General features: G+C 41.4%; 1 protein-coding gene across 1 annotated transcript in view; it reads left to right on the top strand.

The window, feature by feature from the left end:
* LOC144799696 (DNA topoisomerase I, mitochondrial-like) overlaps nt 1-14,290 on the top strand; it is a 1,324,061-nt gene that overhangs the window by 193,031 nt on the left and 1,116,740 nt on the right. Inside the window, exons 5-6 of the mRNA XM_078671191.1 lie at nt 1,713-1,872; nt 1,962-2,011. Coding sequence (XP_078527317.1) covers nt 1,713-1,872; nt 1,962-2,011 — 210 coding nt within the window. The remainder of the gene's footprint in view (nt 1-1,712; nt 1,873-1,961; nt 2,012-14,290) is intronic.

A 14,290-nucleotide genomic window follows, 5' to 3' on the forward strand; every position in this document is an offset into this window, starting at 1 on the left:
CTTTATCTTTACCATTTGTTTCTACTTTTTGTTTAATGTCCCCCCCTCCCTGAGCATACACACAAGATTATCAGCCCAGTTGGAATATTAATTCTTAAAGCAAATGAAAAATGGTTCCTCGATGGCTGAAACGCATGCATGTGCATAATTCCTCAAACGTGTTGGCCATAATGGAAGTATTTCTTTGGTATATTTATTAATTTACCATTTTAAGTTGGCTGTACTGAATACTGTGCAATGAGGACAATGTAATGGCATCCATAGCATCCTCTGCTCCAAAGCCGTCGTGGAAGCCAATTATATATAAAAGGAAGCTGAACAGTCCTATGGGCAGGAGGAGTGGGTTTAAAGGAGGGGATTTATTGGAATAAAGACAAAGGGGGTTGTGGGGCAGGGAGCGAGAGAGAGGACAGTGATGCATTAATATGGAATGCAAAAACAAAAAAGTTAAAATAGGTCCTTGAATCCAGCAGTGGATGAGTACAACTCAGAGAAAATGATGGTAAAGAGACTAGTCTAGAGGTCGGACAAAAACTAAACTAGTAAGGAAAACATGGGATGAGGAGCATTGAACTGAAGTAGCTAAATTTCTGTTGGTGAGCTGTAAAACAGTCGGTGGCAACCTCTTGTAAAAACAAAAACAAAAAAAAAAAAACCTTTAACATTTTTTTTAGAAAGACGCATATACTGCAGCACCAAGCAACACTTTGAAAGAGACTTTCTAAAATGCCTCAATTGTCTGAATTATTGAAAACAAAAAAAACTGCTTGCTTGAACTGTCCACTGCTTTAAAAAAAGTAGTGGTAAGTAGACGATTATATATTTTTGGTCCCCTGGCCTGGTGTTCACTTTACCAGACTTAAAAATGAGGTTGTTTTTAATCTCTCAGGAATCCATCTATGTGTTTCTGATTAAGATACAGGATACTTAAAAGTTTTGCGCAATTCAGTGCCTAATTAAAATAAATACATGCACCATGAGAATAAATTCAAGGCTGCCCTAGAAAACACTATTTTCTGTCGACCTGACGTGACCACCCAGTGCCTCGATTGAGATTGTTTAAGATCTGGAAACAAGAAGCACAGGTTGTGAAACTGGTAGAATTCACCACACAATGAGAGGTTGGCTCTGGGTCCAACTGAGTGTTGAGATGGTGGAAAGCAGGCAAGCCATTTTCTAAAGGTGGGGATGTGTTTAATGTTGGTCAGGTAAAGAGCTTCCGTTTCATGTTAATGGCAGGTGGTCTGACAAATTTACCACTTTGGTCAGTATCTTCTGAAGATATTTTCTTTGGAACTGTGTTGTAGAAGCATGTCTATTCCATTTTTAAAGATTTATATAATCTTCATTTTCAGATATTCCTTTAGTGTCCAGAGTGAAACCCCCTAACCGAAAATATTTCCTCGTGACAGATATTACTTGTTATTTATCCCCACTACTGCTCCAACCCCCCACGCAGAGTATCACTCCCCTTCTACTCTTAAATACCATAAATCTTTGACTGCCTCCTGAACTTCAAAGGACTACTGCCCCATTAGATTTTGGATAACTGACTCCCTTCATAAGATATTGAACTGTGTGCCGCAAATTGTTTATACATATGATACTGCCTGTATTGGCTCATATTCGTTGTAAAAACGTTGAGAAAATGGTGACGCCAACTGTACGTGGAACTATTCTCTTCGATCATTCTGCTTTTGTTGACTTTCTAGAACAAAGATGAATGAAGTGTTTGAAGAAAAGAAGCCCAAAATGTCCAGCGGATCCAAAAAGAGCTTGAGTGGTGGCAGAAAGAGTGAAGAAAAAGAGTTTAAAAAGGAAAAACTAAACGAGAGCTTAAAGATGAAAGGCAGCACCCAAGAATGGGAAAAGGTAGCATCAAGTAACTTCATTTTGATTATGCCAACTGTACATTATCTGCCCCTTTTCTAAATTGTTTATTGTAATCCTTTTATTCTCAGAGAAAAAGCCAATCTTCATCCAGTGGTATGAAGCAGGACGACGTTGATGGGTATGTTTATTTTGCTCATTCTTGACATTTTTGGTTTTCTTGGCTGTGACACTTGACATAGATGTCTTCTCCTTTAAATAGTTTATTATTAGGTATTCCTAGCGCTCCAGTGCACCATCTGCGAGTTACTTTAAACCATTATGAATCTTGTGCAGCCTTGCATATCAGTTCAATGACCTCCTGATTGCTCGCTTGATAAATGCACAATCCAATATTCTGATCACACAGAAACCTCACCAAGCCTCACAGATAACATTCCTCCACGTGTGCGCCCCTGATTCTGTATCATGTACTATTGTAATTCTTACAAGTGTCATTCTTTATCCAAATTACCTTCCCCTTTGTGGTTTTAAACCTACACTGGTCTCCACGTGGTGTGCCACTCTTCACAATTTGGTTTGGTAGGGCCAGTAAATAGTTTTTTTGTCCTGGATCTCCTACACGTTTTACTACTCCATCACCATTGAAGCACATTAAGTATTGTTCCCAGTGCCGAGTTATTAGCTGCAGAAATCATCTCCTTATTTTTAATAATTTAGAATTCACCTAGGGGTATTCCTCTGCAGCCCTTTAAGATGGGGTTTATTAGTTGTACAAAATACTCTAGCCCTAGAAGAAAGTATGTCATCACGTTTAAACAGAAGGATAATCGTTTCTTATAAGATCAGCTGGAGCAAAAAGCATTCTATCTATAGCTTGGGTGATGATCTGGGGAATTTCATCATTTTTCTTGTCCATTCTTAAACAGAGTTTTTCTGATACTTACTTCTATCTGCAGACTCTTCACTATAAGTATATCGCCAGGCGCCCAAGTGGATCTAGAGAATTTTCTTAGCACTGTTCAAGCTCACGGATAGGTAGGACCATTTGGTACAAAGGTGATTCCACACCACCCAGGAAGTCACAAATAGGAGCTGTATATAAGAAACACCCCTAGATGCTGATTTCCTTTTCTTTCTATTCCTGTCCTTTGCGGATGGGGAGCTCCAACATTGTCTGCTTTCCAACATCAAAATTCATGCATGCAGTGTGGAAGCTATAATGCCTTCCCTGAAGTAAAGAGGCTTCGTGCTGTGCCATAACTGCAGAAAGCAGACGTCTGCCATGGACCTGCGTGGCGTGATTTTGGCACTTCAGCTCAGTTCATGACTCAAGGTCATGTGATAAAAGCAACCTCATGCACCCAAAGGCAATCTGAGAACGGGAGGCAAAGCTCTACATCACCAAACATAACCGTGGCAAAATAGTTGCAGTTTGTGATCCTGTTTAAGAAGTTGGTACCACTCCTACTTCAAGTTTTCTGGTAAGTTGGAGACATGCCGACTCGAACCCTCCACCCACTTGCTGGTACAGCCACTTGAAATCAGGTGATCAGACATCAAGCAAAAGTACATACACCAAAAGGGTCTTCTGAATTTGATCCATTCCTGCAACTGGTTCTTGCGTGCCCCTAATTCCCAAGGCCATCTTCGGCCAGAAGTACATAATGCCCTACAAGATCATGCTGCAACTCTTTTTCAGATACTCCTGCCTACCTCTGGTGTGAATCCAGGCTCCGCAGAGCCACAAGGGGCTCTAGTTAGATCACTGCAGGCAGGCCTCTTCTCAGCGCCTTCTGACACCCGTTTACAGACACTTACAAAGCTGGTTCATACTTCTACTCCGGCTCCAGGGTCCATGCAATTCCCTTCTGTGCCAGACTGCTGGTGCAGGCACAGGACCCAACTTAGATGCCAGTGTCCGAACTCAAGCATTGCCTGCACTCTCCAGGTCTATACTTTCCTATAAGATCACAAACAGACAGCAGTTTGTAAGAGCCCCTTTCAGAGGTCACAAGGGCTAATGGGCCCAACCGTGGAGCTCCTGAGCACGGACATTTGGCTACCATGTCGAGAGGACCTCCTGCCTCAAACAGGATCTGGTCAGGCCCCTGATTTTTCCACACCCTACTCCTCCATGATTGAGCAGCAACAGTTAAATTAATTTGATCTGTCTGAAGCCTGATGGCCTTAGTCAAAGTCCATCTATGTTGGTCAAAGTTAGTTGCCTGTTGTGGTGCTGTTCATACTGATCGCCTGCAGTCCAAATATCCGGATGTGGGTATCTTTTCTCATCATTGACCCTGCAAAGGCTATGCCTGTTTACCCGATAAACCATCTCTACTTGAATCATGTTGTGATGCATTTTATCTTAGGTCTGATTTGCAGGCTAGCCCTGAGGCAGTTTGTCATGTCGCAATGAGTCTTGAATTTAGTGTTGTGTCTTATGTGCATGCCTGTGAGGCAATGCGTAGCTTTTTGCTGAGACAATCGTGTGAACAACAAGATCTTTGTAACGTTTTCTTGTGAGAATAGGAAGGCGATGCAGTGAAGTACCTTATCAATTTGGATAGTTCTCTGTATGAAGTACTTTTATGTACTGGTCAAGAAGCATCTCACTGAAGTCCTACAGGCTCTTTGAAATAGGGCCAAGGCCACTGTGACACCATTGGCAAGGGGAGTGCTGGTTCTGGACATCTGCCAGGCTGTGACGTGGATGTCAGTACACATTGATAAAACACTAGTGCATTGACCATCAGATCGGAGGGAGTGCCATTTTGCCATCAGAGTCCTCTAAGACTCTCTGGTCTGAGTCCACTATCCAGACCGTTCCACTTTGGGAGATACTACTGTGGTATCTATTCTTTAAAGTGAGGAATCTGCAGCTTGAGCTATTCATCAAACGGACAAGTTACTAACATCCAAAATCTTGGCTGCTGATCTGCTACTCTATGCAACCCTCACCCTCACTTCACTCTTAACCACAACCCCCCATTCTGTTCAGTGGAATCATGGACATCACAATAAGGTCCAAGTTAGATTTTGGTATAGTCAGCTGCATATTTCTTTTGTGTGCTCTGCGTCTTGGAAGGAGAAAGATTAATAAACTGACATGAAGGGGTGGAACGTCTATGCTTCTCTACTCTGTCGATTTTCTGGTGGTGCAGAGTCCACGAAGACCTGCATGGCTCTACTTATTGGCTCCAAGAAGCATTACTGAGAAATCTTCTGATCTAGTCTGGTGTCTGACTTTTTAAGGGGAGTAAGAGCGTTACCGAAGGTAAGTTACTTGTGCACCGTGTGGTATGACATGTCTGAAAGTGAGTAAAGCTTTTTACAAGTTGTTAGACCTGGCATCTTTGGCGTGGTTTCCCCTATCTTTTTGCCTCTACCTCCTGTATTTTTGATGCTGTGCTGGATTTCGTTTTTGCTGGTTTAGATGCTTTGGACACTCTGCCACTGCTGATGAGTGCCAGAGTGTAAGTGCTCCCTGTGTAAATTGTTATTCTGATTGAATATACATGTTTGGCATATTTGTATCACCATGAAGTCCCTAGTAAAGTGCACTGGGTGTGCCAGGGCTGGTGATGACAAATGCTACTAGTGGGCCTGCAGCACTGATTGTGCCACCCACAGGAGTAGCCCTAAAATGATGTCTCAGGCCTGACACTGCAGTGCCTGTGTGCAGTTTAGAACTGCCATGTCCTCCTGGTCAGTGTCCCCAATGACCAGGCCTAACCCTTCCCTTTTTGTGCACATCAGTCACCCCTATGGAAGGCCCAAGGTACCCCCCTGGGCAGGGTGCAGTGTATGTAAAAGGTAGAGCATGTACTAGTGCAGGTGACATGCTCTGTAGTGAATGGCAGCCATTTTCGTTTTTCACTACTGTAAGGCTATCTTGCTCCATAGGTTAACATGGGGGATGTTGGCTACAGTGGTTAACAGCATTTCTTCCCAGGTGAACAAGATAGGACATAAGTATCTAGTATCCCTGAACTCAGAATTTAATAACACATCTTTTAGGAAAGGTTGTTTTTAAATCCTGTGTTTGAGAACAGCACTTTTAGAAAGTTGCTGTTCTCTTGTCTGACCCTTCTCTGTGCCTGGGCCTGTTTGTGTATTGACTGTCTGGTTTGAGAGTGACAGGGGCTGGGGATACCCCAGGAGGCTGGATGAGTCAGCACTAGGCTGAATGACTGCAATTGTAACTGGAGTGGTGTGAGGAGTTGGCACCTGGGCCTGAATAGGGCTGTGCCTGCCTTCCACAATGCTGGCTCCACCTCCTGCTGGGCGGCTGAGGACTCTGCCCCTCACTCTGAAAGGAAAGATGCAGCCAGCAAAACAAAGTGCTCAGGATCCACCCAGAACTGGTTCAGACCGGGCTCAGGGCCCACATGCACCAAGAGAACAAAGACTTTAGGGGTATAAGTACAGGACCCCTGACAACAGAAAATTAGATCATCCTGGAATCAAGAAGGAACCTCTGCCAAGGAGAAAGCTGAAACTGAAGAAGGAAGACTGTCCTGCTGTTGCTCTGCTGGACTGACCTGTTGCTTTGCTGCCAAGGAGAGGGGAAGGACTTTGCTGCTGAGCTGTGTCCCCTGTCTTGAAGGAATCTCAAAGGGCCTGAGTAGAGCTGGCTCCATGTTCTGAAGTCCCAGGAACAAAAGGACTTCACCCCCAGCTTCCCTGAACTCTTCTGAGAGAGTTCTGTCCTTCCTAAAGTGCTTGATCCAGTTGTGGGGCCTCTGGAAGTTGTACCAGTGCTGGGAAGCTTGAAACTAAGCTTGAGAGACTTTTGAAACTGAAAAGTGTCGCATCGCTCGCTTGCGGAGCGCATCCCCGACAGTGCGAGAAGTTTCCCGCCGCTACGGAGGCCGAGATCGTCGCAGCGGCTGATGCCCCTGCCAGAGACGTCGCATCCTTCGTTTGCGGGACGCACCAGACCGGTGTGGGAGAATCGAACATCGCTGCGAGTATCGTCGCAGAGCCTGTCGTCGCTGGGTGAGAACGCCGCACCGCTTGCTTGTGGACCGCATCACGTCGCTGCGAGCATAGTCGCAGAACCATCGCATCGAGGAGCTGCGGGAGAGAGGATCCCCGCTGGACCGCGCATCGTCGCCCCGGAGATCGTCGCAGCCCCTTCGAGATCATCGCATCGTGCCTTTGCGAGAACAGACTTTCTACGGAACCTACGCACCGGAATCCATACAAGTGGCCTTCCTCCCCATACAGACCGGATTCGTCGCAACACGCCCGCTGCTGCAGCGGGACTGTCGCAAAAGCCTCCCCAGGGTCTCAGGAGCAACGCATCGCTTGTTTTCCATCGCACCAGCTTCTGCTTTTGGAACTTTGTTGCAACTAAAAGGTACTGTGAGTAAACGTGACGCAACTGTGAACTTTTCACGCATCTATAGAGAATTCTATCGCAACGTAGAGAATTCTATCGCAACGTAGAGAATTCTATCGCAACGTAGAGAATTCTATCGCAACGTAGAGAATTCTATCGCAACGTAGAGAATTCTATCGCAACGTAGAGAATTCTATCGCAACGTAGAGAATTCTATCGCAACGTAGAGAATTCTATCGCAACGTAGAGAATTCTATCGCAACGTAGAGAATTCTATCGCAACGTAGAGAATTTTAACGCAACCTTAAGAACTCTTTTGAAACCATATTCTTGAACTGTGTATGTTGGATTTTTGTCGTTTTGGTCTTGTGTAGTTTAGATTAAATACCTTTATTTTTCTAAAACTGTTGTGGAGTCAGTTTGTGGTGTTTTCACTGTGTTACTGTGAGTGTTGGTACAAATACTTTACGCATTGCCTCTGGTTAGCCTAGACTGCTCATGCCAAGCTACCTAGAGGGTGAGCAGGGGTTATCTCCTTGCCCTGACTAGAAGCAAGGGTCCCTATTTGGACAGTGGTACCTACCTCTGCCAACTAGAGACCCCCGGATCTAACACAAGTGATCTAGCAAACAATATGGACCTACTCCATTGGCGTAATCTAATCTGCAGAACTCCTGGATTGTCTTTAACATTTCTGAAAATGTTGAATCAGTGACAATTGTTACCTGTTCAGCTGTGGCTATCGTTTAATTTTCCTTTTCAAAGAAGTGGAACATATCTAAAATTCTTCAATTGTGGGAAATTCCTTAAAATGCCCCATGCTTTTCAATTTGTAACACTGCCTTATGATGCCTCAACCCACATTGATTTAAGGGATAGTTTCTTAAAATGTTTGAAGAGTATTTGAATACTTGCGATAGCAAAAGACTTGCACATGTTAAAGTCCTGTTTACCACCATGTTTAAAATGGAACCTTTTGAAAGAAAGTGAGGGACGTTCATTATCTAAGTATCTTATGCAAGACGAGAAGACAAATTGCCACCGATGTGCCCATGATGTCAGTGTGGAAATGTAAGGCTACAATGCTATTAACAGTCCGCTTTAAAATGTGGACACGTAGTTACAAAACCAGCAGAGAAATGTTAGCCTACCAAGTTTAGAGTAAAACTGTCTGACCTTCCAGGTGTGATATGGCCCCATTATAATATTTTTGATCAAAAACAGCTGTAATTAGGGTATCAAAGGCCTCACCTTTTTTGGATTGCACTTCCACTTACTAAATTATCCGGTAGTCATTGTTTTCTGCTAGCTCGTTTATTTGTATTGTAGTACAGATGTTGACAATACTTGCTCAGAAGACCTGTGTCTTCTATCAGCTGACTTGGTGTTCCCTGCTATGAAGTGTCAAGCTGAACAAACTGACCTGCATTCATTAAAATTTGAATGATGACACATGTCTTGTTCAGGTGGTTTGTAAAAAACTGATTTGGAATCACTAAATTGAATAATACCAAACAAAGAAGTGAAAAAAGCACGACTAGCACATGATTAGGACAATGCATACATTGATGTGTAATATGTCTGCAATAATTAGATACATTCATTTTCCATAGTTCATCCATAAATCTAGTGCTAATTTCCCCAAGAATATCAGTGTCCCAATTCAGTGATGGTATGCTTCATCTATGCATTTAAAGGTGAACTCTGTACAATTTCCAACCATCTCAAGCCCCATGTGTTTGTTCAGGCATCTCATAACTTGGTACATTGGGACCTCTAGTGCTGTTGCAGTGTAAGCTTTTCAGTTCTGGGCCCAATAACGAATTACAATAATTTAGTCACTTCTCTCAGATTCTATACTTTATCCACAGAGGCATTGGTCCTCCAATTGAACTTGCTTCATCACAATGAGGGTTGAGAAATGAGGTTGTTGAAAGATTTGCCACCCAATTGGTCAATAATTGGTAGCCTACTCACAAATTAGAGATCTGGTTCAAATACTCTTCTCGTAGAACCATGCTATAGAAAAAGAGCATTGCAATTGGAAGACTTGACCTTCTAAAGAAGTTCAATCTAACAATCATAAAAATCTGAAGCCTTGCTGTGGCTACTCTGAAGAGCAAAAGAAACTGATGTTTTGAAAAACACAATGAAAAACTCCAACAAATTTAGATAATTTGGTCAATTGTATTAAAAATCCAAAATCAATTAATATAATTAACAATTTAAACAGTTCAGTCATGAGTCGTAAAACATGTATAAACACCACACATTTAGCAAAATCTATTGCTGAGTACAATAATCCATATGAAGGATAGTTTAGGTTGGGGTTTTTCTACCACCACAAAGGCAGGATGGTTCAAAAGAGTTCTTAGCATTCGGCAAAGGGTCAAGTTAAAGTCAGCTCAAGGAAACTGCATGGGCAGTGGCAATGGAGCACTAATCAGGAAAGTTAGTCTGATCTCTCACCAGACCGCTCCAAATCGTCCAGCAGCTAAGTTTATCAGCATACGGAAAAAGACAAGGGAATCTGCAATGGATCCAAAGGAAAAGACAAGGTCCCCCCCGCCCCCAAACACTCACACAAGGGCATGAGGGCAGTGGGCTGTGTAGGGAGTTGAGAGGTTCTGTCCTCATTGGAAAGCCACTTTTTCTACTCCAAATAGTCAATCTATGACACTGTCACACCACAATGGTCTGATCATCATGTGATCCATTCTTCTGCAATCCGGGTGCAAAATTGATACTCAAACATATTTCTCATGTCGCTCACCAACTGTCCATTCTGTCCTCGTAGGTTAATTTACAAATTTACTACGTTCTTTATGTATTAAGTCAAAGTCAAGTTCCAATAACTTCATCCACAAAAGAAGTTATGAAAAATGTGTTTACTTAGAAATATTGTGTTAAAAAGACAGATAAATCAGCATTTGAGGAAACGTAACAAAATTTCACCAAACTTATAAAAATGATGCAGGCCTAAGGGGGAAGGTAATTTAATGCATTCAAAGTCAGAATTTCTTATTTAGTGAAAGAAACTCCTAATTAGGTTCATGCATAATGAAATAAATCAAGCATCATATGAGAAAATAATTGTAACATTTGTTAGTCGTTAGTGCATAGAAATGTTCAACTGTAAATATAGCTACTACCAAAAGGTTTAAAAGTACATACAAGCAAACTGTTCTTAAACATCATAATTATATAATAGATTCAGGAAATTTAACACTCTAATAATGTAAAGCATTTATGCTGAAAGATTCAGCCATATAAAATGAAGCTTTTTCACATAGCACCAACATTTCATTTGCTATGGTGTATAACAGTGAAAGCAATAGAGATGTCTCATTATTAATATTTGGACAATTCTGTGTAAGGGCCTCATTACGAGTTAGGTGGTGCAAGACTGTCTTGCTCCTGCACTGCCAAACCTGTGTACGAACCGACTGTCATATCAGGAATTTCCTCCTGGTCTAGCGGGTGTTTCTTTGGTGTTTCCAGGGCAGTGCCCATAAATTGGGCACAGCAATGGGAATGTCAAAGGCAGTACCCACATGGCATGGACTGCAGCAATCCATGCTGCACAGGTACTGGGGTGCATGCACACAGGGGGGGGCATTTGTTGGGACCCCTTGTGTGCATCAACATGGCATGAGGGACCAAGGGGCCCTTTAATCATGAAAACCATGGCAAAGAGGAAACTCGTAATATGCTTGGTTGGCCTGTGGTAGTCCAGCCACGCATATCTCACCCAAAGGACCACCACGTAACTATCAGGGAACAGTGGTTCTTTGGTGGTTTCCGATGGATGGGTGGTCCCAGGGCGCCAGTCCTAATAGGGCGGTTGGGCGACTTCCACTGTGAGGCTCCTAATAAGACCCTAAAACTCAACTGTTACATGGATATACTGCCTCAATTTGAATTTTGCATCATAAAAAGCATTTTTGTCTATCTTTCATTATGACTTTGTTAAAATATAAGGTAATTAATTAATAAGCATGTTAAATTGATTATTCTAAAAAATCTTCATTTTCTACAAATCGAAGCACTCTTTTTACAGTGATGGTACTTCAGTTTTACTCAATTTCATTGTTATTTTTTCAGATGTGTACAAAGTGTGCAGTAGGATTTTGTTAGAACTGTTTTTTTGTGTTGTGAAAAGAATAAAAAGGTTTTGCGCTGTACAAGCCCCCCCCTTGATGGTGAATCGTGTCTTCACACTTAATCCACATCAGATCATCACAAATTACTGTTTTGTTTTCTTCAGGATTTTTCTTCTGGACTCTTCCAGAATTTTCATTTTATCAAAGTATTTTTACTGTTCGTCTTCTACCTCAAGATCAGAGCTTGTTCTTTTCTTTCCTTGCATATTCTTTCTATACCTACAGAATTTGATAAACTGTATCATCAGCCTTATGCACAGTGAGATCGCCACTAGTACCTCAAGATAGAAATCATTAATCCATTACCTAGGATACCAACTAGTTGCTAACAGTTGACAATCCTTTCCCCGTCACTTCCCAGGCACAATCAGATTATAACCCATTCAAGTCTTTGTTTGTCTGTAATATTTTTAATCTAGTTTTTCTTATCCGGTATGTAGGTACAACACTGTTGAACCTTTAACAACCAACAGACTCCACCCTCCTTCATGAGAAGCCTGTCAAGGGCAAGTTGATTTTGCATCACCATTGATATAATTGACATTTCAATGTCTACAACCGAGAATCCTCCAGCTGTACTGGTGGCTAATTTCTCAACTATAGTAGAAAGTTTTCTAATTTTATGGAAGTATAATGCTACTCCTTCAGAAAGTATTAAAGCGCCAAAAATATCGCCCATTATCTCACTGGCACTCACCACTCTTCATTCTGCCATTTGTCTCTTTTAATTCTCCTTCAATCCGTTTCACAAGATAAATCTTTGGAAACCCAATTCCCAAGTTACAATTTCCATGCTATCCATTTGGCAATTATAATGCACTCCAGGAAGGACAGGATCTGCTCCTGGCAAACTTCCCCAGTTCTCATAAACATAAAGTGTATGTTCATATTCACTAAAACCTAAACGTTTAGTGTTAATATTTGAGCTTTTTATATATATACAAACTTCCCTTTATGTTGCTAAGCTAGTGTAGCAATTCCTTAACTGTTTTATGTTCTTCCAGTAAGTTCCCATGAGTTAGTTTAGGAGGTGCAGTAGTTTTGTTTCATTACCTTGTCTATTTTCTTCTAAATCTATAAATTTCTTTTCAGCTCTTCCTAGTTTACATTAGGTTATTTCTACGTGCATAAGCCTTGTCCAAAGATTAAGTTGGTCTAAACAGATATCCCATAGTCTCAGCTAGTAAAGTTACAGGTTGTGGATTTAAGTTTTTTAGTACAGGAAGTTCAGAAAAGATCAGATTTTCATTTGAATTATAATACTGCACTGGTCAGTGCCTTAAAACAAGCTCATTAATACACTGCAAGAAATGTCATAGGTTAATGGTGAACTATGAAAGATTTCAACTTCAGCTGCTAATGAATGCAATTGCTTACATATGTAGCAATCACTAACATCCATTGCATCTATGTAGTCATTCAGCAAGCTAGTGTAGACATTTACTGAGCATTCTGTTTTCGTAAAATAAACAATGTCAAATGTTGTCACTTAAAGCATTAGAATCAGTGCTATTAGTTTTTACAGTTGTAAAAGAAGTTGTATGATTAGGATCTTCTATGGGTATATAATGCTGCAAGTTTGAATAATCAGGAATGCGACTAATATCAAAGCAATAATAGAAAAGACTCTTGCATATATACGTTTGCATCCAAGCAAGATTTTCAGTGTTAGGTTCCACCCGATTTTTTAACTAAAAAAAGTTTTAAAATAGCTGCAAGTGGTTTGAGCATTTCAACAAAGTTTCGCACAAAAATTCCAAAGCACAGTTCAATGGTTCTTTTCAGTATGGAAAAATATGCAGATCAGTTTTATTGATGAGTATATTTAACATAAATTGTTAGTCCTTCAAGTGGTACAGCAATATGGAAATTCAATTAATTCCCAGGAGCCAAGTGGCTTAAGCCTATAGGTAAGCAGCTGGGAACACATGTCCATGGCGAAGCTTTGCAAATCCTTAGATTGGACCCTTGACCTGCGGTTTCTTGTTCAGTCGCAAAGTTCCTGAGCCACTGGTGGGCGATTATGAGGAGGTTGCTGAATCTGTGATGGTTTTTTAATTCTGTTAACTGCTTTTAGCCCAATATGATGGCTCATATTTTTTTATTTTTGACTTGGAATGTATAAAGGATTTTATTTCTAGGGCATTAGGAGCATTTCAGCAACATAGTGGACCCAGTTAGTTCTTTAAAGGCTATGTAGTGGTTTTTGTTGTCTTTGCCGTAATCTGTATACTAAACAGCTAATTTATATCCTGCTTGTAATGCAGACCAACATCCAATTGATGTCCCCACTATGTAACCCATGCTCTTTCTAACACTTAAAAAATAAAGAATGCCTTTATATGGCCTGTATTGCACTTTTATGGTAGTTTGACCAAATTGTTTTTTTAGGATGATATTTAAATCCACAACAGTTTGTTTGAAGGAGGTTCAGGTAGAATCGTATTGTTAAAGCAAAAGGTATAGAATTCTTGTTCCCATTCATTAGCTGCTAGAGAAGTCCATTCAGTAGATGAGTATTTTTTGCTGGACACTTGCTCTTTTTGTTCTCTCATCACTGTCACTCCGATCAGACTGCTCAGAACTTTTAGGAATTGTTTGTGGTATTCGTCCTGCAGATAGACAATGTCTCAGGATCACACCTTTTCTGGACCAGCTGTCTCTGGGTACAACTCACTTTCCTGCTGCACTAAGTCCTTCAAAAGAATCTTAATCTCATGCAGTCGACTCTACTGGCTGGGACCCTTTAGTACCAACAGTAGTTGACTCTCCCAGGGCAACAAGTATTTTCCCAATTGCTTGCTGGTCCCCAATAGCTTGACTAACCTTCTCCCTCTGTCTTACTGTAACCACCGTAGAAGGGTGTGGCAACCCATGTTACCCCAAACCAATCACACAGCAACAAGTCGCTCTTGGCTTCGTTTAAACGATACATAATTTCTCCATT

Source organism: Lissotriton helveticus, chromosome 12, assembly GCF_964261635.1.
Source record: "Lissotriton helveticus chromosome 12, aLisHel1.1, whole genome shotgun sequence".
NCBI lineage: Eukaryota > Metazoa > Chordata > Amphibia > Caudata > Salamandridae > Lissotriton > Lissotriton helveticus.